Source organism: Sinohyriopsis cumingii, chromosome 3, assembly GCF_028554795.1.
Source record: "Sinohyriopsis cumingii isolate HCF-2022 chromosome 3, ASM2855479v2, whole genome shotgun sequence".
Classification (NCBI taxonomy): domain Eukaryota; kingdom Metazoa; phylum Mollusca; class Bivalvia; order Unionida; family Unionidae; genus Sinohyriopsis; species Sinohyriopsis cumingii.
Window position 1 is genome coordinate 13,250,460 of NC_142963.1, and position 16,397 is coordinate 13,266,856.

The window sequence follows — 16,397 nt, forward strand, 5'->3', positions numbered from 1 at the left end:
TTTAATTTGATTGTACCTGTTTTGATGTCCCTTTCATTTGATTGTACCTGTTTTGATGTCCCTTTCATTTGATTATACCTGTTTGGAAACTGAATATCATGAATATTGTGTCATACATGATAATATCTACCCCTAAATCATGCAACCATATTTTGGTGTAAGATTGTATCATGATTTAAAGTATCTAATCTCTTAGGGTAATTGTCTTTTTGAGCCCCAAATCAAACAGGACCATCTGTAACCCAATGTACATTAACACACATTACCATCAATAACCCAGTGTACATTAACACACAGGACCATCTATAACCCAGTGTACATTAACACACAGGACCATCTATAACCCAGTGTACATTAACACACAGGACCATCTATAACCCAGTGTACATTAACACACAGGACCATCTATAACCCAGTGTACATTAACACACAGGACCATCTATAACCCAGTGTACATTAACACACAGGACCATATATAACCCAGTATACATTAACACACAGGACCATCTATAACCCAGTTTAGACTAAAAAACAGGAAAATCAATGACCCAGTTAGATTAACACACAGGAAAATCAATCACCCAGTTTAGATTAACACACAGGGAAATCAATCACCCAGTTTAGATTAACACATAGAACAATCTATAACCCAGTCTAGAATAACACACAGTACAATCTATCAGCCAGTTTAGATTAACACACAGAACAATCTATAACCCAGTCTAGATTAACACACAGGACAATCTATAACTCAGTTTAGATTAACACACAGAACAATCTATAACCCAGTTTAAATTAACACACATAACAATATATAACCCAGTTTAAATTGACACACAGGACAATCTATAAACCAGTTTAGATTAACACACAGGACAATCTGGTTACTGTTAAGATCAAGTGATTATTATGATAACCACTGAGTCTAGATATGTTTCTTATATTTTTTCTTAATTGCTACCGCACATGTACAGTACCCCAGTTCAGTAAAAGTATACCAAAGGTCTGAACTAATCTCAGAGTTGGTATCATTCACTGTGTAAACTAATAATTATAGTGGAATACTTACCAAACAAGAGATTTGATTTCCTTGTTTAAACAAAATATATAAAATACTGCACATTGCTTGAAAAAAGGGCAAAATCAAAAACAGAATTATTCATTCTGACTTTAGAAAAAAATAACTTGATGCTTTTGAACTTATGGAAATCAATTATAACACTTCTATCCCAACATGAATTATCTTATGATAATCTATTATAATGTGTGTGCCCCATAATTGAATTATCTAATGCATTCCAATTCACAAAAATTGTTTAAATAAGCAGTGTGAAAAATTATCGAACCACACATATACATACTTTTATTAACTCTACTCAAGTACTGTACAATATCAAATGTAATAATTACTAAGGGTGTAATGATATACCAATTTACCGGCAAATTGCGATACAAAATGCCTGAAATGGTATATCGCGATATGAGTTTAGTAATACCGGTATTTAGTTTTTTTTTTCTTCACCAACATTAGCCAGTCCATAACTAGCTATGAACACACCAATGTCTTTTATTAGTCTTAACGTAGTTACCAAAATGGTGGCTTCTGTGCATGAGCTAGTCAAGAACCCAAGAGCAAAGAGTTCTGTTTGGAATAATTTTTCACTAAAAAGGGAGTTTAGCACTAATACAATTAACAAAACTGTCGCTGTGTGTAATATGTGCAAAACTGAAATCAAGCACGCAGGCGGTACGATGAACCTCTCGACTCATTTACGGCGTCACCATTGATCATTACTTTCCATAAGTACTGTGCAACAGAATGACACAACCTCTAATGCAACAGTCGAAGGTTCCACTAAAAGTGTATGTATTGTTTCAGATCGACAACCAAAGATTGCTGTTATGCTAGGTGCACAGACTAAATACAAATCTTCATCACCAAGGTCCACAGCAATCACTCGTGCCATTGCTAGTTTCATCGTTCACGATTTGCGGCCATACAGTGTTGTATCAAACAAAGGATTTTCAAACATGGCATCAGTGTTAAGGAATTAGTCTCTCAGGTTTAAACCAAGAAAGGTTGGGAATCACTGATATTATTAATTTACTATATTATTCATTTTTCTAATCAAAGTAGGATATTTATCAATGTGATAATTTGTGATTATGTGTTGTTTTTCTTGTGTTTATCCCTTGTCATGTTTTGTACTACAAGAAACGAATCATTAGATCATATTGATTTGAAGACTTTCTAACCAGGCAAAATAGTTCTACAACTCTTTTCCAGTATTTTGTTTCTTGCTTGTAGAAGTTTCCACATGTTGATATATTTTTTATTTTCTGAACAAGTGATGTGATTATTACAGTTACTGGGTGTTTTGGTTGAATTAAAAGCAAGATGGTTTCATTTTCTTCTTCATATTTTATTAAATGCAAGGAAATTGCTCATTATTTCAGTACAAAATATACAATATCAACATTCCAGTCATAAATGCTATCAATGACCAATACGTATTGATACGTATCGCAATACAGACATGCCATATTGCAATATATTGCATTACATATTTTCCTGGAAATACTCATCCCTAATAATTACCATGGCAATATTTACAGGTACCATACCATGACCTTCAAGGAACTATACTCTTGTGTGATCCTTTGTGTAATAATTACCCTGACAATATTTACATGTATCATACCATGACCTTCAAGGAACTATACTCACGTATGATCCTTTGTGATATCTGCAGAGATAAATGTGTTGCTCCTAGTATGGATTTACACCAAAGACTGTGCACAAAGGTTATTGTCTTATCTGATGTTGAAAAACATAGTAAGACCACCACTACACACCATAAAGATACCATTACACACCATAGAGATACCACTACACACCATAAAGATACCACTACACACCACAGAGATACCACTACATGCCATAAAGATACCACTACACACCATAGAGATACCACTACACACCATAGAGATACCACTACACACCATAGAGATACCACTACATGCCATAAAGATACCACTACACACCATAGAGATACCACTACATGCCATAAAGATACAACTACATGCCATAAAGATACCACTACACACCATAAAGATACCACTATACACCATAAAGATACAACTACATGCCATAAAGATACCACTACACACCATAAAGATACAACTATGTGCCATAAAGATACCACTACACTCCATAAAGATACCACTACATGCCATAAAGATACCACTACACACCATAACGATACCACTACATACCATAAAGATATCACTACACACCATAAAGATACAACTACGTGCCATAAAGATACCACTACACTCCATAAAGATACTACTACATGCCATAAAGATACCACTATACACCATAAAGATACAACTACATGCCATAAAGATACCACTACACACCATAAAGATACAACTACGTGCCATAAAGATACCACTACACTCCATAAAGATACCACTACATACCATAAAGATATCACTACACACCATAAAGATATAACTATGTGCCATAAAGATACCACTACACTCCATAAAGATACCACTACATGCCATAAAGATACCACTACACACCATAAAGATACCGCCTGACACCATAAAGATATCACTACACACAATAAAGATACCACTACACTCCATAAAGATACCACTACACACCATAAAGATACCACTACACAACATAGATATACCACTACATGCCATAAAGATACCACTAAACACCATAAAGATACCATTACACACCATAAAGATACCACTACAAATCATACAGATACCACAACACATCATAAAGATACCACTACATGCCATAAAGATACCACTACACTCCATAGAGATACTACTACATGCCATAAAGATACCACTACACACCATAAAGATACAACTACTTGCCATAAAGATACCACTACACACCATAAAGTTACCATTACACACCATAAAGATACCACTGCACACCATAAAGATACCACTACATGCCATAAAGATACCACTACACACCATAAAGATACCACTACACATCAGACAGATACCACAACACATCATAAAGATACCACTACATGCCATAAAGATACCACTAAACACCATAAAGATACAATTACATGCCATAAAGATACCACTACACACCATAAAGATACCATTACACACCATAAAGATACTGCTGCACACAATAAAGATACCACTACATGCCATAAAGATACCACTATACACCATAAAGATACATTACACACCATAAAGATACCACTACACACCATAAAGATACCATTACACACCATAAAGATGCCACTAAACACCATAAATATACCACTATACACCAAAAAGATATCACTACACACCATAAAGATACCATTACACACCATAAAGATACCACTACACACCATAAAGATACCACTATACACCATACTGATACCACTACACACCATAAAGATACCATTACACACCATAAAGATACCACTACACACCATAAAGATATCACTACACACCATAAACATACCATTACACACCCTAAAGATACCACTACACACCATAAAGATACTACTATACACCATACAGATACCACTACACACCATAAAGATACCATCACACACGATAAAGATACCACTACACACCATAAAGATACCATTACACACCACAAAGATACCACTACCCACCATAAAGATACAATTACATGCCATAAAGATAACACTACATGCCATAAAGATACAACTACATGCCATAAAGATACCACTACACTCCATAAAGATACCACTACATGCCATAAAGATACCACTATACACCATAAAAATACAACTACATGCCATAAAGATACCACTGCACACCATAAAGATACAACTACGTGCCATAAAGATACCACTACACTCCATAAAGATACCACTACATACCATAAAGATATCACTACACACCATAAAGATACAACTATGTGCCATAAAGATACCACTACACTCCATAAAGATACCACTACATGCCATAAAGATACCACTACACACCATAAAGATACCGCTTGACACCATAAAGATATCACTACACACAATAAAGATACCACTACACTCCATAAAGATACCACTACAGACCATAAAGATACCACTACACAACATAGATATACCACTACATGCCATAAAGATACCACTAAACACCATAAAGATACCACTACACACCATAAAGATACCACTACACACCATACAGATATCATTACGTATACATGCCATAAAGATACCACTACACACCCTAAAGATACCACTACAAATCATACAGATACCACAACACATCATAATGATACCACTACATGCCATAAAGATACCACTACACTCCATAGAGATACTACTACATGCCATAAAGATACCACTAAACACCATAAAGATACAACTACTTGCCATAAAGATACCACTACACACCATAAAGTTACCATTACACACCATAAAGATACCACTGCACACCATAAAGATACCACTACATGCCATAAAGATACCACTGCACACCATAAAGATACCACTACACATCAGACAGATACCACAACACATCATAAAGATACCACTACATGCCATAAAGATACCACTAAACACCATAAAGATACAATTACATGCCATAAAGATACCACTACACACCATAAAGATACCATTACACACCATAAAGATACTGCTGCACACAATAAAGATACCACTACATGCCATAAAGATACCAATATACACCATAAAGATACATTACACACCATAAAGATACCACTACACACTATAAAGATACCACTACACACCATAAAGATACCATTACACACCATAAAGATGCCACTAAACACCATAAATATACCACTATACACCAAAAAGATATCACTACACACCATAAACATACCATTACACACCATAAAGATACCACTACACACCATAAAGATACCACTATACACCATACAGATACCACTACACACCATAAAGATACCACTACACACCATAAAGATATCACTACACACCATAAACATACCATTACACACCATAAAGATACCACTACACACCATAAAGATAATACTATACACCATACAGATACCACTACACACCATAAAGATACCATTACACACGATAAAGATACCACTACACACCATAAATATACCATTACATACCACAAAGATACCACTACCCACCATAAAGATACAATTACATGCCATAAAGATACCACTACATGCCATAAAGATACTTCTACACACCATAAAGATACAACTATGTGCCATAAAGATATGCCTACATGCCATAAAGATACCACTACACACCATAAAGATACCACTACACACCATAAAGATACCATTACACACCATAAAGATGCCACTACACACCATAAATATACCACTACACATCATACAGATTCCACTACACACCATAAAGATACCATTACACACCATAAAGATACCACTACACACCACAAAGACACCACTATACACCATACAGCTACCACTACACACTATAAAGGTACCATTACACACCATAAAGATACCACTATACACCATAAAGATACCACTACACACCATAAAGATACCATTACACACCACAAAGATACCACTACACACCATAAAGATACAATTACATACCATAAAGATACCACTACATGCCATAAAGATACCGCTACACACCATAAAGATACAACTATGTGCCATAAAGATATGACTACATGCCATAAAGATACCACTACACACCATAAAGATACCACTACACACGATAAGGATACCATTACACACCATAAAGATGCCACTACACACCATAAATATACCACTATACACCATAAAGATACCACTACACACCATAAAGATACCATTACACACCACAAAGATACCACTACACACCATAAAGATACAATTACATGCCATAAAGATACGACTACATGCCATAAAGATACGGCTACACACCATAAAGATACAACTACGTGCCATAAAGATACCACTACATGCCATAAAGATACCACTACACACCATCAAGATATAACACTACATGCCATAAAGATAACACTACATGCCATAAAGATACCGCTACACACCATAAAGATACAACTATGTGCCATAAAGATACCACTAGATGCCATAAAGATACCACTACACTACACACCATAAAGATACCACTACACTACACACCATAAAGATACCACTACATGCCACAAAGATACCACTAAACACCATAAAGATACCACTACACTACACACCATAAAGATACCACTACACTACACACCATAAAGATACCACTACACTACACACCATAAAGATACCACTAAACACCATAAAGATATCATTACACACCGTAAAGATTATTTTACAGCCAATTCTTAAGTTAAAATGCACTCACTGTTACGTCTGCATCTGTTGCATTGACATCAGCAATAAAGAGACCAGGTGCTGCATTCTCACTAATTGTCAGAGCCAGACTGCCATGAGAATAGATCGGGCCATTAAGGTTCCGCTGTACATTGATCTGCACAGTGGCTGTAGTGCTGCGAACACCATATCCAATCAGGCTGTCCCCATCTCGAGCCTCAACTCGCATCTGCAAGAGAAGAACACAATGAAGAGAACCTGATATCATTCACTTTTCTAATATTATCCAGCACGTCAGGCAACTAATTTCTTTATGAACTTTATTGGGAAAGGAAAAACAAGTACATAATTTAGAATATCAAGCAAAAGTTTATGTTCACAGTTTAAAGATGAGTCTTGGTATATAGATTAAATGCTTTCTATCTGAATTTTTTTCCCAACTATTAAAACATTCCCATACCAGGCAAAAGAGGACTTATGTTTCCAGAATACATCAGGCAAATGAAGGCCTACATGTTTCCAGAATACATCAAGCAAATGAGAACTTGTTGGTTCCAAGAAAGCATCAGGCAAAAGAGGACCTATATGTTTTCAGAATACATTGGACAAATGGGGACCTATTGATCTGCAGAATATATATTTAGCTAGTTCTGCTTTGTCTGTGGTATTCAGTCAGATACAAAATGAACATTCCATGTCCCCCTCTCTAAAATTGATAACATAATCGGCATGTTTGATGTCTATCAGGGTTTTCGCAACTCTTTAAAAAATGTAATTCCATGACTTTTAAAAAAAATTCTGAGACCATTTTACCAATTTGAAGAGTATAGGTACTCTTCAAATTGGTAAAAAGGTCTCAGAAAATTTCAACCCTAAATTTTCAAATTTATAAATTTACAACCCTAATACTTACTGAACACGTAAATTTAACACAAACAAAAATGACAGCTCTGGTGGCCTAGTGGTTCGAGCATCTGCACTGAATGCAGGAGGTTGTGGGTTCGATCTCCGGTTGAGTCATACCAAAGACTTATAAAAATGGTACTAACAGCTGTGTCGCTTGGCACTCAGCATTAAGAGGTTAGTGTTAGGGCTGGTCAGCTTGGTGTCAGGATAATGTGACTGGGTGGGACATCATGCTACATGTCTGCGGCATGATGCCCCAGTGCTAGACATCACTATAAACTGCCACACTGCAGACATCATAGCGATATGACTTAAAATTTTTTAAATCTACTTTAAAAATCCAAATCACACACACTCACACACACAAATATATTTTATGGCAGGCTTTGGCATACTTCTATCCAACTGGATGATAAGTTAAGATTTGCACAAAGCAAACACATTTAGGTCATTCTCTTTCAAGTGCCATGAGTACAATGATTTTGAATGGCAGTAAGAACCCAGGATGCAATCTGTTAAGTTTCAGGGGAACCTACTCTAACAAATCCATTATCAAATGTTTGGTAGGTTGGAAAAACTATTGCGTTGGTGAAGAAAAACGCAACTAGATCACACCAAATATAAAATTCCATTACATTTGCAAAACTATGAATGACATGAAAATTTCAAAACTTTTCATGGTCCACTGAACACTTTTCTGTAATTTACAAATGTTTCCATAACCATGGGAACCCTGGTCCATAGATTATACAAACTTCACTTGCTAATTCCTGCTTAACTATTAGACTGGTAAACATAAAATTTAACTGATAAATTAGAGGCACCATCAAACAACATATTGCAAATGGACCAGTTCAAACTGTTATGTAATTGTAGTTTGACTTGGATTTTGTTGAAGCCATATGGTTCATTGATCCAATACCCAGGTAACTGTAACTACTAGTAAACCATATTTATTCAAGTTCTTGTCAATATGAAAGTTTCAATCTAATGAGTTGGTAAAATTAATCATCTCTGACAACAAGTAAATAAAGCCAATATTTAACTGTTAATGAAAACAAGTGTTTTTTTGTATTAGAACTATACAACATACTTTGACCGCTATAACATAAATAAATGGTACAAAAGTACTTGGCGTGTCAAGTCCCTATTTCAAAGTTTTTATATTGGAATTCACCTGCATCAGTCTGTAATGTGTGTCTGTCCATGTGTATTTGCATGGGTGAAAGTTGAGAAAAACTGCCATACTGAAAAGTCAGTCGGGGGTGACATGAGCTGCCAAGGTGGTGAGTTGGGAGGGTGAGGGCAAAGCCAAACTAAAGCTGAGAAAAAATAATTTTGCTGCTATTTTTTGCTTGAAAATTGTGACTGAACAATAAAAAATTCTGATTCTTTGATATGATGCATATATCCGTTGATTTATTAATACATAAATCTCTCATTGTAATTTTGTTTTAAAAATGTGCTTCCTTTATCTCCACACAATTGTACCATTTCTATTCTGTAAATGTGAAAATTCAGAAGTTGAACATAAAATTCAAATGGAAATGTTTGATTTCTAACACTAACAGTAAGCATCAAAAAGGAAACAGGAACTTGCAATGGACAACTAAAAAAATATCATCAGATATTCATAACTTTAATCAAGTTGGCTAAATATTGATAACATTATGGTACTTGGTGTTTTACTTTTTACTCAGTAAAAGTCTATGTGGATGGATTAAATTGGCTATTTCATTCTTTCTTCTCTAAACAACTGCATCTGTAGGCTCCCACCATGAAAACTGGTCAGTATATATACATTGTACAAAAGCTGCTAAAATAGACAACACATTTTTCTCCATAAAGGACCAGCAGTTGGGAAATGTATACAGTTATGATTTGAAGTTTCAATTCAAGAAAAAGGAGTGTGCTGCTCTTTTATCCATTCATATATTTGTAACTGTACTGAATTGGAAAGAAGAAAATAAAAATGCAGCTATTGTCTGCAAATTTAGCATAGGCAAATTTCCAATCATCTGGACCAACAATGACAATGCAGCAGATTATTTTTAGAAACAAAATTTCTCTGAAGCAAATGGGGTGGGGAAGTGAAAACAATGGCAGCTTGATATACATAGAGGTATTAAATTGACCAAGCTGTTTCACTCAGATAATTCAGTGGCCTCTATCTGCTATGTTTCATATGAGGCAAATGTATGAATCAAATAGCAGTGGAATACAATGACTGCGTTATTTGGGTTATTCTGGTTTCCATACAGGACACTGAATTAGGGAGTGAAGCATGAACTTCATGACTCAGCAGAACACATCAGTGGAGCCTTTAGTGAATTTAATACTACATGAAAACCTCTGTTAACAATAAATTAACAATAAATCATAAGTTTAAAATTGAGTATCCTTAGCATTTTTTCTTCTTCTTCATACTAAATGCTTTCCAACCATTTTAATCCTGTACCCCACCACCACCAAAACAATTCAATAAATTTGTATGATTTGGAATATCAACAGTGGTGACATCCTGATGATGGAATTTCTGACATATGATGGAGAACTTTCACCAGTGTATGTGTGTGTCTGCCTGTGTGTATGTGTGTGTCTGCCTGTGTGTATGTGTGTGTCTGCTGTGTGTATGTGTGTGTTTATATGTGTCTGCCTGTGTGTATGTGTGTGTCTGGTGTGTGTATATGTGTGTCTGCCTGTGTGTATGTGTGTCTGCCTGTGTGTATGTCTGTATGTGTCTGCCTGTGTTATATGCATGTCTGCCTGTGTTATATGTGTGTGTGTGTGTGTGTGTGTGTGCGCATGCGTGCTTGCGTGCATGCGTGCATGCGTGCCTGCCTGCCTAGGTTTATGTGTGTGTGCAATAGGTACAGTTAGTTCTTTCAGTCTTAAGAAAAAGCCCTTACCACATATCTGGTTCTGCCATCTTGGATGATATCATTGATATTTTTGGTTGTGATGATACCATTGTTGCCTTGCTGTGAAAAGCTAAAGAGGCTGAGAGTATTGTCATCACCAATAGCCCTCAAAGTAATTCTGTTGAATGGATCCTGGAAATACAATATGTCACTCTGAATACACTACATACAAAGTAATTCTGTTGAATGGATCCTAAAATACAATACATCACTATAAATATAACACTACATACAAAGTAATTCTGTTGAATGGATCCTAAAATACAATACATCACTATAAATATAACACTACATGCAAAGTAATTCAAATGAAGGGTCCTAGAAATACAATATGTCACTCTGAATACACTACATACAAAGTAATTCAGTTGAATGGATACTAGAAATACAATATATCACTATGAATATAACATTACCTACATAGTAATTCAATTGAAGGGTCCTAGAAATACAATATGTCACTCTGAATACACATAAAAAGATTGGCATAACTACACACAGTCTCTACACATGCAAAAATGGGCATAACTGCACACAATCTATACATATACAAAGATGGGCATAACTACACACAATCTATACAAAAAGATGGGCCTAACCACAAACAATCTATACACAAAGATGGGTTTAACTACACACAATCTATACACATACAATGATTGGTTTAACTACACACAATCTAAACACATGCAAAGATGGGCACAACTACTGTTATGTATATTTGATTTGATTTATATTTGATTTAATTTAATTGTTTCCTTGTTAGTTTAATTTTTTTTTATTACATTACATCCTATTGTAATTCAGTTCATTTTTTTCAAAACCTAATATTAGAACTTTGTATCAAATGCTGACCTAGCTCCGGACCTTGATTGAGAATCAGTAAACAACTTCATTTTTTATTTCTTTTTTATTCATTCTTAGTGTGGAATTTTTAGAGTGAAATTGAGGTTGTACTGGGAGTACGTGACTTTAAACATGTAAATAGCTTCTATATTGTTCTAGAAAGTGATCATGTTACCCTCATATGGTAATCAGTTTTGCATCTTAAATTAATGTATAACCTTTTTCTATAGAGAATTTAGTCAGTCAGGCTATTAAACATTTAGACATCAACGTGATTGGTTTCTTGTGACCAGTTCGATTCAAAATTCTATTGTATGGAATTATTAATTCTTTCACCTGGCAATATTTAAGTGTTCATACAGAATTCTTGGACAAGGACATTTATTAAAAGTTTTTTGGGAATTTAAAACTGGAATATTAATTTCTTTGGTTCAACAAGGAACTGTTGATTCATCAGTACTATGCTGACTACAGCATATGTCATTGCCGTCCATTTTGGATTTTTGTGGGACTCAAAATCTGATTCATTAGAACATTTTATTACTAGGACTTCTCATTTTTAATTCTTTGGTTATTCTTGGATTATTTATAGATTTGATTCTTAAAACCATGAGTTCTTTTCTACATTTTTACCTTCTTTTTGTAGGGAAATAAATTATTTGTTACATTTTACAAAGCTTGTTGTTTTCACTTTTTCTTTTTACCATTTATGAGAGCCTAAACACGTAAAACTACATACAATCTATACACATAAAAAGATGGGCTAACTACACTCAGTCTATACACATACAAAGATGGGTTTAACTAAACAAACAATCTATACACATACAAAGATTGGCATAATTACACTCAGTCTATACACATACAAAGATGGGTTTAACTACACTCAATCTATACACATACAAAGATGGGAATAACTACACACAATCTATACACATACAAAGATTGGCATAATTACACACAGTCTATACACATTCAAAAAGATGTGCATTAACACAAAGAATCTAAACATATACAAAGATGGGCATAATTACATATGGTCTATACAGATACAATGATGGGCATAAATACAAAATAGTCTATACACATACAAAGATAGACATAATTAAACACACACTACCTACACATACAAAGATGCACATAATTTTACACACAGTCTATACACATACAAAAATGGGCATACTTACACAGCCTATACACATACAAAGATGGGCATACTTCCACACAGTCTATACACATACAAATATGGATCTAATTAAACACAATACATGCACAATACAAAAGATGGGCATAGTTTTACACACAAGTCTGTACACATACAAAGATGGGCATACTTCCACACAGTCTATACACATACAAATATGGATCTAATTAAACACAATACAAAAGATGGGCATAGTTTTACACGTAGTCTATATACATACAATAATGGGAATACTTTTACAGAGTCTATACACATGCAAAGATGGGTATAATTACACACAGTATATACAGATACAAAGAATAATTACACACAGTCTATACAGATACAAAGATGGGCATAATTACACACAGTCTATACACATGCAAAAACAGGCATAATTAAATACAATACATACTCATACAAATACGGGCATAATTGCACACAATCTATACACAAAGTCCCATAATAATAACACTGTCTGATTCAGTGCATAAACTCAACTAACTTTAATTGTTTCATTCAGTACAACATCAAGCCATATAACACTGACTCAGTACTACACCAAGCCATCTAACACTGATTCAGTACAACATCAAGCCATCTAACACTGATTCAGTACAATCTATACATATACAAAGATGGGCATAACGACATCAAGCCATCTAACACTGATTCAGTACAACATCAAGCCGTCTAACACTAATTCAGTACAACATCAAGCCATCTAACACCGATTCAGTACAACATCAAGCCATCTAACACTAATTCAGTACAACATCAAGCCATCTAACACTAATTCAGTACAACATCAAGCCATCTAACACCAATTCAGTACAACATCAAGCCATCTAACACTAATTCAGTACAACATCAAGCCATCTAACACTGATTCAGTACAACATCAAGCCATCTAACACTAATTCACTACAACATCAAGCCATCTAACACTGATTCAGTACAACATCAAGCCATCTAACACCAATTCAGTACAACATCAAGCCATCTAACACTAATTCAGTACAACATCAAGCCATCTAACACTGATTCAGTACAACATCAAGCCATCTAACACTAATTCACTACAACATCAAGCCATCTAACACTGATTCAGTACAACATCAAGCCATCTAACACTGATTTAGTACAACATCAAGCCATCTAACACTGATTCAGTACAACATCAAGCCATCTAACACTGATTCAGTACAACATAACCTAACACTGATTCAGTACAACATCAAGCCATCTAACACTGATTCAGTACAACATCAAGCCATCTAACACTAATTCAGTACAACATCAAGCCATCTAACACTGATTCAGTACAACATAACCTAACACTGATTCAGTACAACATCAAGCCATCTAACACTGATTCAGCACAACATCAAGCCATCTAACACTAATTCAGTACAAAATCAAGCCATCTAACACTGATTCAGTACAACATCAAGCCATCTAACACTAATTCAGTACAACATCAAGCCATCTAACACTGATTCAGTACAACATAACCTAACACTGATTCAGTACAACATCAAGCCATCTAACACTGATTCAGTACAATATCAAGCCATCTAACACTGATTCAGCACAACATCAAGCCATCTAACACTAATTCAGTACAAAATCAAGCCATCTAACACTGATTCAGTACAACATCAAGCCATCTAACACTAATTCAGTACAACATCAAGCCATCTAACACTGATTCAGTACAACATAACCTAACACTGATTCAGTACAACATCAAGCCATCTAACACTGATTCAGCACAACATCAAGCCATCTAACACTAATTCAGTACAAAATCAAGCCATCTAACACTGATTCAGTACAACATCAAGCCATCTAACACTAATTCAGTACAACATCAAGCCATCTAACACTGATTCAGTACAACATCAAGCCATCTAACACTGATTCAGCACAACATCAAGCCATCTAACACTAATTCAGTACAAAATCAAGCCATCTAACACTAATTCAGTACAACATCAAGCCATCTAACACTGATTTAGTACAACATAACCAATCTAGTACTGATTCAGTACAACATAACCTAACACTGATCAAGAAATCTAACACTGACTCAGTACAACATCAATCCATCTAACACTGATTCAGTACAACATCAAGCCATCTAACACTAATTCAGTACAACATCAAGCCATCTAACACTGATTTAGTACAACATCAAGCCATCTAACACTGATTCAGTACAACATCAAGCCATCTAACACTGATTCAGTACAACATCAAGCCATCTAACACTAATTCAGTACAACATCAAGCCATCTAACACCGATTCAGTACAACATAACCTAACACTGATTCAGTACAACATCAAGCCATCTAACACTAATTCAGTACAACATCAAGCCATCTAACACTGATTCAGCACAACATCAAGCCATCTAACACTAATTCAGTACAAAATCAAGCCATCTAACACTGATTTAGTACAACATAACCAATCTAGTACTGATTCAGTACAACATCAAGCCATCTAACACTGATTCAGTACGACATCAAGCCATCTAACACTAATTCAGTACAACATCAAGCCATCTAACACTGATTCAGTACAACATAACCTAACACTGATCAAGAAATCTAACACTGACTCAGTATAACATCAAGCCATCTAACACTAATTCAGTACAACATCAAGCCATCTAACACTGATTTAGTACAACATCAAGCCATCTAACACTGATTTAGTACAACATCAAGCCATCTAACACTGATTCAGTACAACATCAAGCCATCTAACACTGATTTAGTACAACATCAAGCCATCTAACACTGATTCAGTACAACATCAAGCCATCTAACACTGATTCAGTACAACATCAAGCCATCTAACACTGATTCAGTACAACATCAAGCCATCTAACACTAATTCAGTACAACATCAAGCCATCTAACACTGATTTAGTACAACATCAAGCCATCTAACACTGATTCAGTACAACATAACCTAACACTGATTCAGTACAACATCAAGCCATCTAACACTGATTCAGTACAACATCAAGCCATCTAACACTGATTCAGCACAACATCAAGCCATCTAACACTAATTCAGTACAAAATCAAGCCATCTAACACTAATTCAGTACAACATCAAGCCATCTAACACTGATTTAGTACAACATAACCAATCTAGTACTGATTCAGTACAACATAACCTAACACTGATCAAGAAATCTAACACTGACTCAGTACAACATCAAGCCATCTAACA

At 35.1% G+C, this 16,397-nt stretch overlaps 1 protein-coding gene across 1 annotated transcript in view; it reads right to left on the reverse strand.

The window, feature by feature from the left end:
- Window positions 1-16,397, reverse strand: part of LOC149802467 (uncharacterized) — a 512,180-nt gene that overhangs the window by 455,525 nt on the left and 40,258 nt on the right. Inside the window, exons 12-13 of the mRNA XM_089951513.1 lie at window positions 11,107-11,250; window positions 7,323-7,520 (exon numbers count right to left, since the gene is read on the reverse strand). Of these exons, the coding sequence (XP_089807639.1) occupies window positions 7,323-7,520; window positions 11,107-11,250 (342 nt within the window). The remainder of the gene's footprint in view (window positions 1-7,322; window positions 7,521-11,106; window positions 11,251-16,397) is intronic.